General features: G+C 38.4%; 1 protein-coding gene across 1 annotated transcript; it reads left to right on the top strand.

Annotated features, from left to right (window-relative positions):
* The first annotated feature begins 517 nt into the window (after window positions 1–517).
* LOC124258269 (CREB3 regulatory factor-like) lies at window positions 518–10,689 on the top strand. Its single transcript, XM_046692336.1, is given in 9 exon segments — window positions 518–621; window positions 882–1,044; window positions 4,372–5,377; window positions 7,089–7,389; window positions 7,391–7,588; window positions 7,790–7,863; window positions 8,407–8,453; window positions 8,456–8,534; window positions 9,625–10,689. Coding segments are annotated over 9 exon segments (1,974 nt in total). The 5' UTR covers window positions 518–616; the 3' UTR covers window positions 9,726–10,689.
* The last annotated feature ends 8,105 nt before the right edge of the window (window positions 10,690–18,794 follow it).

Below are 18,794 nucleotides of genomic sequence, written 5' to 3'. Positions count from 1 at the left end.
TGTGGAAAACTAGAGTTCAGTTGACATGGGAAGGCTGTAGGCTGGTGGCTGCCAAGCCAGTACGAGTATGAGCCAGTGTGCACTGCCGCCACAGCTGATCAGGGGATTCCCCTACACAGTATCAGCTGGTTCAACAAGCTGAGGCACACACTGCAATAGGAATGTTAGAGGAGTGGCTCTCTCATAACTATTGTTTAAATTCAAGTTATCAATAAATTGTGTTTAAGCTAAGTGGATTTAAATTGTGTGGGTGGAAATCTCATTTCATACTATGTTTCGTTTGCTCTGGCAGCTGAAATATTTCCTAAGTCAGCTCTATAAATAGATCAGATTGGGAATAACCCATGTAATATCCAATGATAAAGGTCTTTTTGCATGACTGTACAACACTAAATGAATATTTTCTCCTCCAATGTAGTTAATGTATACCTCTCTATTTTATATGCGGTAAGACGTAGAACATTCACAGGACAAAGTCTTACGGGGAATTTTGGCCGAACCCAAACCAGGTGTGAAATATGAAGTAGTATTTGTGACTATAATATGTTTGAGCTACCATGAACTCTAGCTTGCATAGGGGTTCAGAACAAAATCTTCAGACTGTACAGGATTCATTATGAGGTAAACACAATTTATGGATAACAAATTCTCTAATATACTATTTAGAAAGGTTTTTTTATCCATAAATGATGTTTATTTTGTTATCTGTCAACTTCTGAGAAAGGACTATCAAACATTTTAGGAATACTTATTATTCCTATTGCCAGATTTGTGAGCCAGGAAACTTCACACAGAGTTGGGGGTTTTGTCCGGTAGAAACAGTCACGCATGGATCAAATGTTAAGTTATGCTTTAAACGTCATGGGTCTTTCTTTTTTCAGTTCACAAGTTTTCAACCATCCTGTGAGGACCAAATTTGGTGTTTGTCGAGTGCTGCCCGGTCACACGTTTTCACAGAGGCGTATTCATCAGGGGGTGGGACAGGGGTTTACAAGGATTCCCAGAAATCCTTTCCCGATGACGATTGACCCCCACGGCCCAAGGGTGAGTAGATGCAGTGTTTGAGAATGTGGGTGTTTGTTGACAAGGGTTCGTTATTGAGATTGTAGACATGTTAGATGCCAGACGCAAAGAGGCTCTGTTTGACATACCAAGCATAGCTGAGGAGGGCAGAAAACAGGGAAAGATGCATTCTGTTTATTATGAACATGATGAAAATGTGTCTATATGTGTCACTTTATGAATGAGTGAGTGAGTTTAGTTTTACACCGCATTCAGCAATATTCCAGCTACATGCTGGCTGGCTGTAAATAATTGAGTCTGGACAGACAATCCAGTGATCAACAGCATGAGCATCGATCTATGCAATTTGGATACACAGAAATCAATTTTTAAAGACTGACTCTTAATTTTGTCATATTACAAAATTGTGTGGTCTTATATATGACTCTCTACACATATGTCAGTCATATTGTCTATTTACAGATAAGTATGTTTATGAAGTAATATGAGATGAAGATTGCTGTTACGGTGTTAAGCAATAATCAACCACTCGCTCATGAACACGATGAAGTAACAGTCAGTCCTACATGACCTAATAGCCTTGGGCATATCAGATTATTTGGACTATGTTAAGAGTACATAGGGTCCCATTGTACTAAGCGATCTTAGTCCTACAGTGATAATAACTCCCATACTTTAACATAGACTGTTGCTAAGACATAACTTCTCGGGGCACCTGCCCGGATGCTGCGGTGCCCAGCACTGACTAGTGCCCAGGACAGGGGAAAGGTCATGGCCATCAATTTAAGTATGGTGTTTGCTTCAGGCATGGAGGTGACATTTAACAGGATTGCTGAACTCATGTACTCTTTGTTTACTATGGTGTTAGTTTATATTGCACTGGTTTATGTGGGAATTGTGAAATCCATTCCCACGATGGAGCAAGTCACAATATTATCTTACAAAATACTTGTACGGGTAATTTGATCTGACATTTGGAGCGAGGCTTGTAGGCTGTTTAAGGAATGGTGTATATTGAGCAATACTGTCTGGAAGATGGTGGGGCTTCCTATGACACAGACATCATTGCCATTACACTTCTTATTCAAATCTAAGTGCACACTTACTCAAGTAGACATGGTTAAATGGATTTTACAAACAAAAATTGAGTTCTAGTAAGGGACCGTTCATAATTTATGGCTTGTGGGGAGCGGGGGCTGATGATGATGAATTTTAAGGAGAAACATGTACAATGTGAACACACACACACCCAGTTTATGTACAAAGTAAGTGACCCCCCTGCATGTCATGTACAAATTGCTGCCCAACCCCCCTAGTACATGTGTACAAAATTGATGACCCCCTACCCCCCACCCCTTTACAATCATCATCACCCCCTCACGCACGCACGCACACACACATACCATAAATTATGAACGGTCCCTAAACATGGTTAAATGTCTTTTACAAATATTTTCCTAACAGGAATTAGAACTAGGAAGACAAAAGTGCTGAGTCATAAAAACAGGCAGTGTTGTGTAGGACGTCCTGGTGTTGCTGTACTTAACATCAACCCTGTTCTAGTGAATGAGCAGGTGGTGTGTTTCTGAGAACTGGTGGTTATGTCAACAACGGACTAGGAACAGGTTTGCCACTAGGAAGTTGTTGGCCTACTGTAGTAGACAGTGTATGTAGGTTCACTTAGCTTCTTTGTGAGGGGCTCTGTAGGTATGATTCACACAAGACTGGTGTGTGAGGCTACAGGAAGTTCAAGGTCCAAGTGTCTGCTGGTACACAGAGTGTTACACAATGCCAGGTGGTGCTGATCAGATACCACTATACTGAAAAACTTAGTATTTTTCTTGTCGCGTATGAGCCTACTTCATAGTTTACAAAAGTAGAAAAATATTGAAACATTCTAAGGTGTTTTACTTGATTTTTTTAATTCTTGCATTCAGGAGTTTTTCTCTCAACTGATCATTGTCTGTCAAATTTATAGATTGTCTCAAAATATTGATGTACCTGTACAGTACCTGTAGGAATCTACCTGCAATCAATGTAATGAGATATCAAGGATTTAATCGGAAGTTTGAAAACTATTTAGTATTAACATGATTGAGGTTGTAAGAAAATCATTTGTAATTTTATTTCATATTTTGAGGGGCATTTGCCATTTTACAAAGTAATGAAGAATAATATAGATGAATGTGAATGTGACTGGTTTTACAAGCATTATCATGATGATGTAAATAGGCTAATGAAAGTAGATTATTTTATCTGCTGAAATTTGCAGTAATATGTTGCAACATTTAAAAACTGTTACTTCATTGACTGATAAATCTTTGACAAAAGTGCCTGATTGCTCAATCTTCAATCATTAGATATGAAAAGTGCTGACTCTGCTGTTTTACTAACTCCATTGCTTAGTATAGACATATACATTACTACTGTTACTGTTCTCCTACTTATTCCTACTAGAGTACAAATCCCTGGGAATGCTCTGTTCTTCAAATTTTCCAACAAGTCTTCCTTATTGCAACTTCATGACACTGCATATCTAAATGAAATACATCCTTGTTATTTCAAATATTATTTCTTGAAATTCAAAAATTCAAGCTGCATATTTGTGGTCAGTAACCATAATCCTAAGGGTTGGTTGAACATGAAGACAGGCTGACCCAAATAAGCACTGAGAAAATTAAAGGAGTGTTTCTTGGCCAGTGACACATGGAGCTGTGTGTGATGTCATAGCTATTCAGGGACCAGCATTCAGCTGCCAGTATGGCTGTACCATCACATGGCTGGCTCAAAATGGAAACTGACTATTTAGGTATTCTGGGGTCCTTTAATGAACTGTAGTGATTGTTGTGTTACAGTTCACTGTTTCTGCTTGCCACATGGTATTGATTGTTTGTATCAGTGTTATGTATGGAAATGATATGATGTGTTGTGAAAAACATGGGATGGGCTTCTCCTTGTCTGGGGGGCCTAAGCTAGGAGCACATGTTTGTTACAACAGTTTTGTGTTTTTCAGACGTTATCTGTTTGTTTCCTTTCTTATTGCTATTACCTTTTTATTATTTTTTGAATTTTGAATTTTGTTTCTATTTTACATATTGTTTGATAATGTTTACCTTTATTTTTAAAAAACAAACAGGTATTTTTGGTGTTTTTTATAACCATTTTTAAATAATGTATATATTTATCTAATATTATTCTGATAATTTCCAATGATCCAATGCCATATTTTTTAATGCAAACTTGAATCACACATGCACTATCCAATAGCCATAAGACAATTTGTTTCAGATTCATGTGATAATTATGTTGTGTGTTGCTCCATAGACTTTATTCTTTTCAATTTTGCAGGCAAAGTTACAAGGAAGTATGGACACTATTCCAGGTCCTGACTTCTACAACCTTTCAAGCAGTGACGGTGACCACACAATCCCTGCTGCCGACATCGCAGCATACGCTGCTAGTCCAAACTCTCTCTACATGTATGAACAAGAGAAGCATGACATGCAGAACTCAATCAACGGCTCTCTAGGTAGTCCTTCACTCTCCAGCTACACCCACGGAAAGGAGGACTTCGACTTAAAGCCACAGTATGAGATGAACAGTCTGGATCTGTCACTGACAGACTCTGGTGGAAATCCAGGGACACCTTCTTCAAGCAAATTCTGGGTTAAGTCGGAAATGTTTGATCCGGAAATGTCAATGGAAAATTGTGATATGTCAAATGGACCAACACTGGCCGAGTTGAATATGGATGAATCTCTACTGGACGAGGTGGTCAGCTTGGTGAACGCTGATTCAGCATTTGCAACATCTACAAACAGTGCTTTGTGTTCAAAGGGAGATAACAATGTGTCACTGTCATCTTTGCTTTGTACCCAGTCCACAAATGTGCCCAGAGCATCAGACTTACAGCAACCCGTGACAAAGCTGGCAACCAGTTGTGCTTCTCAGATGAACCTCACTCCACCATATTCTCAGAGCCAAGCATCATGGGCAGTTGACAGCACAAAGGTCAAGAAACCAGCACCAACACTCGTCTCTTCAAGTGTCCAGTCCTCAGTACCATCGTCCACAGTCACGGGTTCGCTTCCAGTTGATGACAAGTCCACACTTCACAAACTTTTGTTGCGGAATTCTGTGGCCCCACTCAGTAGACCCCAGTCATCGATGCCCACACAGTCGCCGCAGACTCCCAGCAGAACAGGGGTACAAACAGGGGTCAAGAGGTCGGCAACAGTCGCCAAACTTGGTGAGGATGTGGAGGAGAAATGGAGGGAAATTGAGAAATACATCCACGAGAAGTCTGAAGATTCCAAATCCTCAGCTTCAGCACGGAGCAAGAGGAGCAGGCATGGTAAGAGAAGCTTTAGTCTACTTAGTCATCAGTTATTCACAATCTTTATGTGTATGAAGAAAAGATAACATACTGTCTCAATCACACCCTGTGACTAAACATTCTTTATGATAATCACTCAAATTTAGTGATATATTTTTCATTACAATCCTAAAAATGTATGAAAAGACGTACTGTTTTGTGCGGGCCACGTGATTATCCCCATAATAACCCTCCCTGGTCACAGACTCACAATGGTAAACTGTCTGATGACGTTTCTTTCTTTGAACATGGGCAACCAGGTGGGTGTCGTGGCAGATTGCAACATCTCAACCAAAATGTTTTGTCCTTTTTGGATAATAATATTTTAATGATGTAGTTAAAACACTTTAATGATATCCAGTTGTTGGCAGAAAATGTCAGATATTTGTTTTAATTGATAAGTATGCTAGTTAGTTGACTTTGGCATCAAAGAATGCTTGCATGAAAAGTAAAGTTGGTGTATATGTGCGTGAGTGAGTGGAAAATGTAAGCTTGCAGTAGCATTTTTTCAGCCAAATAGTGACTGGAGTTTATATGTGCTTGTATTATATGTGCCTTGGTTGATTTGCCTTGTTTATACAGACATGGGCTGAATTCAGCTGTTGTAATACAAAATAACGAGTCAGGGAAAACCCTACTTTCTGTACCCGAGTGTTTTCAAGGAAGCAGGCTTTTATGAGAAATGAGATGGAGTAATCATCCCCGTTCTGGAAATGAACAGAAAGTGAAAGTAGGGACCTGTTCCTTGTGCTGCTCTGAATACATCAGACGCACTGGACTTCAGTGGAACACAAAGCTGTTTCCTAGACATACAAAACAAAAGTGAAAGCATCACATAAAAAGATGATGGTCCAAACTTGGAATGTTATTTTCACCCACAGAATAGGATTAGTTATAGACTGTGTGTCTACACTGACAGTACAAAGTTATGTGCAACAGGAGAGGCACAATGAAGCACTTTGGTGCTCAATAAAGGATACACTTTGAAATTAATAGTAAAACAACAAAAATAGCCTATTGTATACGTTAATCCCTTTAGGTTATGAAATATACCTTACTTATCATGAAAGGATTTACTATGAATTGTACAAAATGTAGACTTTGTTTTTGTCCTTGATGTATTGAACTGTCCAAGATTTATATATGATAAACCTATTTTATGGATTTTTCATTTGGCAAACACTGAGCAAACAGGTTCTTTCAGGCTTAAAAAGACTTTAAATGAGCATGTTGTTTGTGAGTAAGGTGAAGGTTGCAGCTGTGCAGTCATAAACATGTGTCCAGTTGTTGCTGTCGACAAAGGAAAACACGTCACGATTTAACCCATTGATGTTTGTCAGGGATAACTTGTCATTTGCCTGTATCGTCTTTCTGACTTGAATTAGTTTTATCATATGTCTACAAATTGTATTATATTTTACTACCAATTAAAATAGTTTTTGTTTATAACTGAAAATATATTGCATATTTTGAATTTCTATAATGTCTGATATATAGCCTGATTGTTAGTGATATAATGAGGAGGTAACTTGGTATGGCATATGCATGACTGAATACTTGGCGTTGTGCCAGAGTAAACATTATCTGTCTGCTGCTCAAATTTACATCAACAACACTTTTAATTTGGCTTGTACTGAGTTTTACTCAGCAGTTTAGTATATTTTCTATTTTACATGTTTTGTAATCGCAGATTCAGGAAGCTCAGCAATGACATCCAATGAAGATCAGGATTCAGACAATGATGTGTTCAGTGACAGAGACTCCGACCTTGACGATGACCTCTCAGATGAGGAGGGTATGCTAAGTCAGTTGTCTCCCCTTGAGGAGTCGTTGATGGGTAACGGCAAGAAGAAGGAGAAGCAGTATTTCTGGCAGTACAACGTGCAATCAAAAGGACCTAAAGGTACAAGACTCCGACTGGAGCTGGACAGCTCGGATCCACACCATCTGAAGAACTTCGAGGACCCTGTGTTTGACCCCAATAATACTCAAGTGGCCCGGTATCCGCCATGGGGGTAAAGCCAGGAAGGGAGATGGGAATGATGTTCAGCCAAACCCCAAACGACTCGTCCAGATCGGTATGCAGATCAAGCGACTCAATCGCAAAATTAACGAAGTGACATCGCTGGGTGAGAGCACGGCATCGGCAAGGAACCAGTCAAGGAAGGAGAAAAATAAGCTGGCATCAAGGTGAGTGGTGTCACGTGACATGTCAGGATTATACATCATTATCTATGTCAAGTATGTAAACAAGGTAATATATAAACAGTAGAGAATCAGCCAAAATGTGGGGACAAACAATATTGTAATATGATTATAAACTTTGCCTGTCACTTGTGATGATGTATAATTAAATATTCTGTTTGTTTCATGTAACTCTGTCTTTTACAGGGCTTGTCGGTTGAAAAAGAAGGCACAGCATGAAGCTAACAAAGTCAAGTTGTTCGGTCTGGAAAAAGAACACGGTAAGTGTCTCAGAAAAATGTTTTCTGACAACTGATTAAGTTACAAACCCTCCTGGATCATGTTAATAGTGTATTATACACTGCTTAATTAAATCAGTGAAAAGTTAGACTTGAGTTGAATCAATTATGCCAAAAGTGATTTTGTGTTTGATGAAATTAGCTTGAAAAAGAAGGTATTATGAAACTGTAATTGCTGCTTGTAAAATATTGTGAATAATAACAAGAAGAAAAAGAACTTCACAGTATTATAAGTCTCAAGTGTCATGGTGGGACTCTATGCAGATTGATACAACACACCAATCATAATTACATTATTTAGGTACAGGGAACTGAGTGAGTGAGTTTAGTTTTATGCCTCTTTCAGTAATATTCCAGCAATATCACGACAGGAGATACCAGAAATGGGCTTCAAACATTGTACCCATGTGGGGAATCGAACCCACGTGACGAGCGAACGCTTTAACCACTAGGCTACCCCACCGCCCCTTATTTGGTACAGGTAACTGATGTGAAGCAAGCACTATATACCTGTGTGTTTTACAGGACAACTGATGGAGGTGATGGTGCACATAAAAGCAGACCTCAAGAAGCGCGCCTCCTAGAGAAGGAGGAGATAACTCCACAACAATCACTTGTCGAGACACTTGAAGAACTCATCAAAACCCATCTCAGTAAGTGCTTCTCTGTATGTCATCACAGTGAAAATGTGTTTAAAAACGCATTTATAACAAAAATCATACAAAAATATCTGTTGCAATATTTGAATCAACATATTATTATTTTTTCAAAAGAAACCATTTTGGTGACAGGATCGTATTTACTTTTGTATTGAGTGACTGCAAGGTTTGGGGAGAGGGGTTGTGTGTGATAGCAGTTAAACCATGTGGGTACTGAGACTACACAAACAACAAACAAGCATGACTATTCAGTAGTTATCACTAGTCATGTATGAGAAGTAATACTATCTGCTGCTGCGCAATATTTGTCTGTATCGGTATTTGTTATTTCACAATATCTGTAGGAGTAGAAAATCTTTGTCCTTCAAGAATGATTTCAAAATGGAATTATATCGTCTGTGATTGTCACACCTGGACTAATTTTGGAAACTGGGGGAGGAATTGTGCTGTAGGAAATAAGTGTTTCGGAAATCGTGACAGAATTTAATTATTCTGTCTTGATCTGTCCGATAAGCTCTCATTTTACAACAAATCTGTTTGAGCTACTACTAACCTATTTAGAGAAACTGCTGGTTAAATGTCAAAGTGCCATTTACCTTAGCAATAAAAGTGATGTTGACTAGCATAGGAATCAATATCGTAAATATAAAACAAGCAATATTTTGCCTCTTAGAAAATCATTCAGGAAATTGTTGACAAGAAATGCAGCATCTGGATGTGATGAATTGCAGAAGAATGTCTTTTGATCTAAAATACAAAGAAAAGTCAACATGAGAGACAAAGATTATATTCTTTATCCAGTGCCTTTCTCAACTGATGAAGAGAATTTGATGCTGAACTGAAGATTTTAGACTATCAGAAATTTTATGGGGCACACCACATCACTTGAAGATATGAACTATGTTTTCAGTTCATTGATTATAAGATATATTGGTTTTAATTTCATCTCCACCATTTCTATGTTCAGGATGGTTTCCTTTTAATGTCTAGTTATAGATATGTAACAGACAATGCAGCTTTCTTTGTACATAGTGGAATTTGATCAAGAACGACCAAATAATAATGGGTTTATTTTCTTTTACAGAAGAAATGATTGCCGGCAATACAACTGACTTTGTCAACAAAGTGATTGCCACTTATGAGAAAGGGGATCCGTCCGGGGGACTTCCCATTAGGAAGAAATGAGCATGTGAACCTGTTGACATTGTGAATTATTCAAACAAGGACATTTGATGCCACAGGTTGACTTGACAGAGTTGTCAGCAGAGGATAGCTGTGATTTCATCGACGGCATAGTCGCATCTCCGATTCAATAATAGTCTGACTCAAGCAAAACGCAGTTTGCTATGTATTACTTTATTTGTAATCATAATTTATTTCAATGCATTTATTGATATGCCCTATCTGAAATTTTGGCAGCTTTGTCTTCTTTATCAATTATTTTTCTTAATTGCTATTGATATTTTGTGAAATGCTTGTAGATCTTCTATCACGATGCCAGAAGTATTTAGTGTTAATACCTTCTGTAAAATATTAATTTTTATGTAGGATATTGGACAACTGGACAAAGTCAGTTGAGTTGGCTAAATCCTTTCAGCTGACTCACAAACGAATATATTTTGTACCTTTTCAGGTGATCTTTACACAATCTCCTTTAGATAACTAGTTTGTTCTATTAAAATTCTATTGATCTATTGTATCATAAACTTTGTGTGTAATTTGGAACGATCAGTTGCTCTTTATGGGAAAACTGCTAGATTCACCTGGCCATTTTAGAAATTGCTACTTTCATTACAAAAGGAAGCAATGTTCAGGTAACCATGGTAACAAATATTTTTCATTCAATGTTGAACTTGCATGCATTGTTTACTTCGGTCATGTTTTTCCATCCAAAGAACATTAATTGTAACCCTCTTTTGTATGAAATCCCATTATTTGTTTGTTATTTGTTTTGTGACATAACTTTGTATGGATATATTTGTATGTTTGATATCATCTATTGTGCGCTTAAGTGTTTTGTCAATATCGTCTATTTTCACAGAAATGCATTTTCATTATGATAATCGTCACTAGTCAGTGTTTCACACAGTTGAATTGAAGAAGAAACACTGAGTGTGATGCATCTCAATAAAAGTATGTACAGACTATTGTTGATTGTTGTTGTTTTATTTTATTATTGTATGCTTGAAATATATAGTTCATCTTGTATTCTCATGTGGCTATATGTACATATGTATAAATAGTTCTTGTGTTGTGAGATCTTACTGAGACAGCATTACACCTGGTGAAATGGACAAACATCATACTTTCTTTTAATATGAGAAAAATAGGGATTGCCAGAAGTATAATATCTGAAAAAAGAGCAGAAATTTCACAATTTATGTCCATTATTTTTGTTTCACTGACAACCTATCAATCTGTAGGCAGATTTAGGAACTGAATACCAAAAAATGTTTTTCAGCAGACATTTTAAATTACTCTCTCTTATCCAGTTACACATGATTATTAAGACGTGATTTTAATTTATTTGGATTTGTCATTCCTAATATGACAGTGTATCACAAGTAACTTTGTTGTGATTATTGTGTGTGTTGATAAATAGTGGGAGAAATTGTTATGCATTTTTGGATAAGGGTTGCAGCCACAGGGGTTCAAATCACTGTTCGGACAATAATTTATTTTAAAAAATCAAAAAATCTAGACTTTTGCGATCATATATTGTTTTTTTATATGTTATGATTAACATATATTTCAAATTTGAACAAACTTGGTGAAGAAATAAAGATTTTAGAAAATTCTACCACAACACTCATTAGGCCAGACCAATTTTATTTCTTGTTTCACGGATCCACCTGTTGTATTTTTTCAAGAATACCGGTAAGAAAAAAAATAAAAGTTGATTTTCCCCGTTCTTAAAATAAAATCCTAATGTTTATGGGTGTTTGGGTTATTGGTCAAAAATGTAAATTTACAGGAAAAGGTTTTTTTTAGATTGTGTTTTGCCCCATATACACTTTTTAGATTGCCAAAAGTAAAATACTTTTAGCATTTATTTATTTATTTATTTATATTATTTTTTTATTTTTTTCCCTCCTGCCTTCAGGTTTTTTGAGTACAAAAATCCATAAAACAAGAAATAAAATTGGTCTGGTCTTACATAAAATACACATTATGTAATTTGAACCCCCGTGGTTGTAGCTGTGGGTGTCACCATTTGATAAAGGTTGGGTGGGTGATAAAGGCCATGGTATTTTTTCAGTCACTGCTTCACAGTCAATAATTTTCAATACAATATGACTTCAAAACAATGCTTGTACTATTTAAAGTGACTAATTCTTCTTTTCAATTTGAGTTTTTGGATGCAAATTGTTCTAACTAGTGTGAAACTGGTCCATTTAAGCAGCGAAATGTTTGACATTGTTTCTTTGAAATATTTTGGCATCCTACATGAAAGGAGCTAGTGTTCATAGAACACAGTATTTTCACATTAAGTAGAAACTGTTAGGCTATTGAAGCGTGAAGTTGATTAATAAGTCAGTGTCAGAATGTGTATCATTAAGATAACATGTCCGTAATAGTCTTCAAAAGTTTTGAACTGTCAGCATCAATCATATTCAGATATCCATATCAGTGCAGACATTGATTTCCAAAAAGCAGTTGTCCAGATAAAAAGGGTTCCACTCTGCTGGAAATATATGAATACTGTATGTTTTTGTATCACTGTCAGAAGAATCTGTGATGTAAACAAGACTGGCACCAACTGCGTGATAAGTAGGCTATGTTTGGGAGGAGGAAGGCAAAAGGACTGCAAGAGACAATATAATTTTGAACATATGTCTTAGACTATGGGAAGTTGATAAGATGATGTTGCCAGATTGAGAGGGTATTGTACAGGGTGGGAGGAAGTAGGGAGCAACAAGGTCAATTGGATCAATGTTGCTTGCTTTGGGTCCAGATGCCAACATTGTGACTGGTTTAAGTTTTGTTATTGGATTCATTTATATCAATATATACCAGCTGTGTTTAGAAGACATCCTTGAGGCCACACTGTTTATTTCTTGGTTTACAGGTTTGTTTTGTGAAAAATCCTTGTTGGAAGGGGGTGGAAATAAAATAAGAGACATTTAAAGAAGTGTAAAATAGTTTTTCAGATTCACTTCTCGATCTCACCTATATTTTGTAATTTTGTTGGATCTGTAAACCAATTTAAAACAACAGTGTTGCCTTGCATTGTTTTCATAATTGTTCCATCTATCCATGTTTCCCTGTATGGAGTGTTCTTAACTGTTAGACTATGTAGGATATAATGCTGGTAATGTACAGTGTGTAGACTTGATCTATACGATGAATGCCAACACCTTGTCGCCTTCCAATCAAACTTAGGATTGTTATGTATTATATGTGCCTCCGTCTGAGTAGGGTTAAGTATTATTTATGGTTTGTGAATATTTCATCCATTTTTCCAGTATCTCTCATTGTTATCTTGGGAAATTCTGGGTCCATTATGAATCAAGGTGCTCAAGTGTCTTGGTACATTTTGCAGTAGACCTGTTTTGTTACTGTGGGGCGGAAAATATGACACAAGGCTGAGTAGAGTCAAAAGATGTTGATTGTTGATGACAGAGATGTCATTTTGTTTGAAGCAAATGCAAGTGATATGATATATTATATCTGATTGGTCACTAGGAGAGACATAAGTCGTAGTAGCCACCAGTGACACTATGATCAAGCTGAAATGAGTCTAATTCGGAAAGAGTAGAAGCAGGAATTTTGATCAGTGAACTCCCTTGCCACAAGAAAACCCTTACGGTCCGACCTTTGCATACTCTCGGGGTGGGTAGGATAAAATCTTCTGCTCATCACGTTTAGCTTTTGTTGTTGTAAGTAATGTGAATTTGTTCCTCAGACTGAGATGGGAGACACAGGGATTGTTGTTCAGACTGAGATGGGAGACACAGGGATTGTTGTTCAGACTGAGATGGGAGACACAGGGATTGTTGTTCAGACTGAGATGGGAGACACAGGATTGGGATTGTTGTTCAGACTGAGATGGGAGACACAGGGATTGTTGTTCAGACACAGGGATTGTTGTTCAGACTGAGATGGGAGACACAGGGATTGTTGTTCAGACTGAGATGGGAGACACAGGGATTGTTGTTCAGACTGAGATGGGAGACACAGGGATTGTTGTTCAGACTGAGATGGGAGACACAGGGATTGTTGTTCAGACTGAGATGGGAGACACAGGGATTGTTGTTCAGACTGAGATGGGAGACACAGGGATTGTTGTTCAGACTGAGATGGGAGACACAGGGATTGTTGTTCAGACTGAGATGGGAGACACAGGGATTGTTGTTCAGACTGAGATGGGAGACACAGGGATTGTTGTTCAGATCAGAATGGTAGACAGTCACTGTTTATCATACCAAGATGATAAACACAGTCACTGTTGTAAAGACAGGAAGGCAATGTTAACTTGTACAGAGCAGGATAGGAAATATAGGTAGTGTAATTAGGTATTATTCACTGTGGACACTTCTATTGACTAACAGTATCTTGTTAGGACTGAATTATTGTATTTTGTGTCCTTGCATCTCATCAGATCATTTCTGTAAAGACAGTGGATCTTTGAAAATCCAGAAAGGTGGAATCAATCAAAACCATGGTTAGCGTAAATTCAGAATGGACACATTCAAATGAATTTGACGGAAGAGAACACCCAGACTGGATGGCCAAGGGTCCCTGTACACCATGGCTGTACATGTATCTGCTTGTAGACATCCAGGGCTGCTAGGTGGCCTTGGCTACCTTGGTTCAGTGTTTACCTATCCTCATTTGCACATGTATATATATACACCCTTATGTATTGTTTGTATCTTGTTGAACAGTTGTGAAAAGAGAAACAGATGGTGTAAATAAGAGATTATTTTATGAAACATGGTCAGTTTGGTAACGATTTCCAATGCCAAAGGTTGCTTGCTTTCATGGTGCATCATTGACAGAAATATGTCCATATAACTAAAGTGGTCATTTCATTGTTTGCTAAATTTAAGGTGGTTGACTCTCTCAGAGGTATGAAATCCTGTAAATATACTACCAGTGCTGCTTGTATCTGAGAGGGTCAACTGCTGAATAGTTGTGAAGTCTTTACCAAACTGCTGACATAGGGCTTTCATGCAGAAGCTGGTAACGGGTGGTCTTTCAACAGATGAACGGGTCTATGTGTCACATATTTGCAATTATATATATTTTACAATAATTAACCCCTCAGTTCCCAATTTCATACAAAAAGTTGAAATATAATGTAAATCTGTACATGTGTTTTGTTTGTTTGTTGTTTGGTGCCACAGAGAGATATTCCAGCTGTATGGCAGCAGTCTGTAAATAATCAAGTCTGGACCAGACAATCCAGTGATTAACATCATCAGCACGAATGATTGTGGGCTTTGATTATTGTTTAACGCCACACCCAGCAATTTTCAGCTATTTAACATCATTCAGTAAATAATCGAGTCTGGACCAGACAATCCAGTGATTAACAACATCAGCACGAATGATTGTCGGTTTTGATTATTGTTGAACGCCACACCCAGCAATTTTCAGCTATTTAACAGCATTCAGTAAATAATCGAGTCTGGACCAGACAATCCAGTGATTAACACTATGAGCATCAATCTACACAATTGGGAAAAGATGACACGCATCAACAAATTCAGCGAGAATGACCACCCAATCCCGTTACTCACCTCTTACAACCAGTATGGGTTGCTGGTGACCAATTCTAACCGGATCTTCCTGGGTCATCTTGTCATTATGATAAGATAATATATAATTACCTCTCTGCAGGTCTTCCTATGACTAAATTCCTGGGTAAGTGGGTTTGGTTTTACGCGGCTTTTAGCAATATTCAAGCAATTTCACTGCGTGGGACACCAGAAATGAGCTTCGCAAAATTACCCATGTGGGGAATAAATTCCTGAGGGTTTGAATGCATAATGGTCACATCAGCTATTGAACCAGTAATCTAACCTTGGATACCAACTTTTACATTTTGCAACATCCTTGGGTAAGGACAGGCCCATCTATGGCACAATACACCCCCCAGAGTTACCTCCCTTATGCATGCCAGAAACCTATAAGCATGGGTTTGAATCCTAGTTTTGCCCAGGTTGTGTTTCTGTTTCATCAGCACTATAATCATCGCGTTGTTCAACAAAGTTGTAAACACCAAAGAATTGCATCACTTTCATTGGCTGAGCCAGAGGGGGGTTCGAAACTCAGCTGCCTGACTCTGAAAGTGTGGGTTCGAATTCGGGTGGGACACACCGTAGCAGAATAACTAGACGTGGTACTCTCCTCAGAAAGTATAATCCCAAATATAACATATGTTACGCATGTTAAACTCACTCACCTTTAATAGCCGGCCTGTCAGATGGACAGGTAGAATGCATGTGATATAAAAACTCTGGTATCATAATTCATTAATCATCTTTATTACAGATCTACTCACTGTCATCAACCGCCTCCGTGGTGTAGTGGTTATAAAGCGTCCGCCAGGAGAGCGTAAGGTCGCGGGTGCGATCCCCGACCGCGTCATACCAAAAGGCGTTAAAATATGGTACATGTTGGTCCCTGCCTGGCGCTCGGCATTAATGGGTACACCATGGACTGGTCGGCTCGGAGTCAGTATAATGTGTCTGAGTGGGGTATTCATGCTTCACTGCGGCACGGTATCTCACTGGGCTAGCACTATAAAACCAGTTTAAGTCTGGGCTAGTACAAGCAGCCGCACATACATATACACACGCATGCACGTCGTCATATGAGCGAAATATTCTCAAGCACGACGTTAAACCCAATTTCACCTCACCTCACCATCATCAAAATCCTTCACAAAACCTTTTGGTCGTCTGCTACAACAAGGGATCGAGGCTACTCGCTAAGCTAAGACGGCGATTATCCAAGCACAAATCGTATAGGAGAGACCCGGGTCGTAACACTTTTTACTTAAGTTCTTGTAATTCGACATAGGCGGATCCAGAGGGGGGTGTGTGTGTGTGTGTGTGTGTGTGTGTGTGTGTGTGTGTGTGTGTGTGTGTGTGCAGGGGTGCGCACCTCCCCTTTTGTGCTGAAAGTTTGTTAAATGACCATTGAAACTCGGGTGAAAATGAAGTGTGCACCCCTCCTTTTCTCAGTAGTGTGCACCCCCCTTTCTCAAAAAGCTGTATCCGCCCGTGTTCGATATTAGTCGACCGCTCACAAAGTTTATCGGTACTAACTAATACATTGGCATCTTGGCTCTAAACCTCGGAGTCCTTTCAAGTTCACGATCATGTCGTTACCAAGTCATAACGTATCAAATGCAATGACTGCAGGTGTTACAATTGACCCCGAGCACGGGGCAATTGTAACAGGTGGATGGGGCAATTGTAACAAAGAAGGTTCGAATGTAAGAATTTGTTTATTTTCCAAATAAAATCAAATGAAATGTGGAAAGATGTTACCTTGATCAATTGAGGTGGATATGGATTAACATTAAACCTTTGTCACCATCGACATTAAAAATGTTTTTAGTTTAAAATTCTTGTTTTCGTATGCACAAAATACAATACAAAGACTAACACCAAAAACTTTCACCCGAGGGCTGACACTATCAACATAAGACTGAAAATGTTCTACTATGATGAAATTAGTAAAGAACTAACATAAAACCGACATCATTTGCTTCATTATCATAACATAATGGAAAATTACATGGGGGCAATTGTAACACAGTGTTACAATTGCCCCCGATGCTAGTAGCCATGTTTCATGCCACGTCACATGTTAACAACGTTGGGCTAATCAAATATTTCTACTTCAAAATGTGTCGTTATACCTCAATTTTACACTTGAAAAGTTAATTTCATACCAAGCAACATTTACTGCATTAAGAACGTTTTATTACGTTTTGTGAAAAATTTACTCTTATGTAAAAAAGGATTTTTCGTGTTCTGTATCTCGCCATGAGGGAGCAGCTGAAAAACGCCCGGATGTGTACCGCAGGAAAGCAAAGGGAAATAACTCTACTCACCTACATTATGTTTGAGCGAAAACTTTTAGAGTAATCGCCCTTGTTACAATTTCCCCGTGTTACAATTGACCCCGGTCTCCCCTACAGTTTTTCCTACATGCGGCTCACGAGACGCGCAAAGGACATGCAGCAACGCTATGGCTTGATTTATCAAATACCAGTATTATTGTAATTATTACTAAACGGATCCCCCCATCACCATCTTCCCACCTTATCAACACATTCCTGTAAAACTATGTACCCACTGAGATAATATATTAATGTTGCATCTCTGTGAACTGTACGAACTGATTCATCTTCCACGATCAACAGTACAAACATGTACTCTGTTTCGTAGTATGTCCGGTCAAGGTTAAACAACATACTGATAATGAGTTCCAAATTCCAGGATCTAGACAAACCCGTGAAGGTCCGGGTTGGAGTTGGTCTTCAGCTAACCCATGCTTGTCGTAAGAGGCAACTAACGGGATCGGGTGATCAGGTTCGCTGACTTGGTTGACACATGTCAGCGTAGATCGATGCTCATGCTGTTGATCACTGGAATGTTTGGTCCAGACTTGATTATTTACAGACTGCCGCCATATAGCTGGAATATTGCTGAGAGCGGCGCTCAACAACCAACCAACTATAAAACTTAGACTAACACTTATTCTCTGAATATGTATAAGTTTGATGGTAACAAATAAACCCATTTACATAGAAAATGAGCCCCAGTCAGATGGGAAATTCAGAAGCTGAGGGAATCTAGACTTGCATCATTTAGGGCTTTAACATTGTAGAAAGGGCTAGGTAGTACGGAAAATAATGTGGTTCAGGGACTGTGAGACCGACTATATGACACTATGTACCCACTGAGATATTATATTAATGTTGCATCTGGGAGAACTGTACGAACTGATATATCTTCCACTATCAAAAGTACATATATGTACTCTTTTCGTAGAATTTCCGGTCAAGGAAACAGCATAGTGATAACGAGTTCCAAATTCCAGGATCAAGCGTATAGTCCTTCAAACACCATGTCGTAACAGCGTAGAGGACTAACTGGTTAGGGATCGAAGCAACCGATAGGATCTTAACCTGACCCTTCACAGTCAAGACGAAAGTTAAATTGACCTCAAAACACATGTGTTTTTAGGTCAATTTAACATATATTTTAATGACTGTAGGTTTACCCCTGA

This window comes from Haliotis rubra, unplaced genomic scaffold, assembly GCF_003918875.1.
Source record: "Haliotis rubra isolate DU_JTF1 unplaced genomic scaffold, ASM391887v1 Scf69, whole genome shotgun sequence".
Lineage (NCBI taxonomy): Eukaryota > Metazoa > Mollusca > Gastropoda > Lepetellida > Haliotidae > Haliotis > Haliotis rubra.
This window is presented reverse-complemented; position numbering and strand designations above follow the sequence as displayed.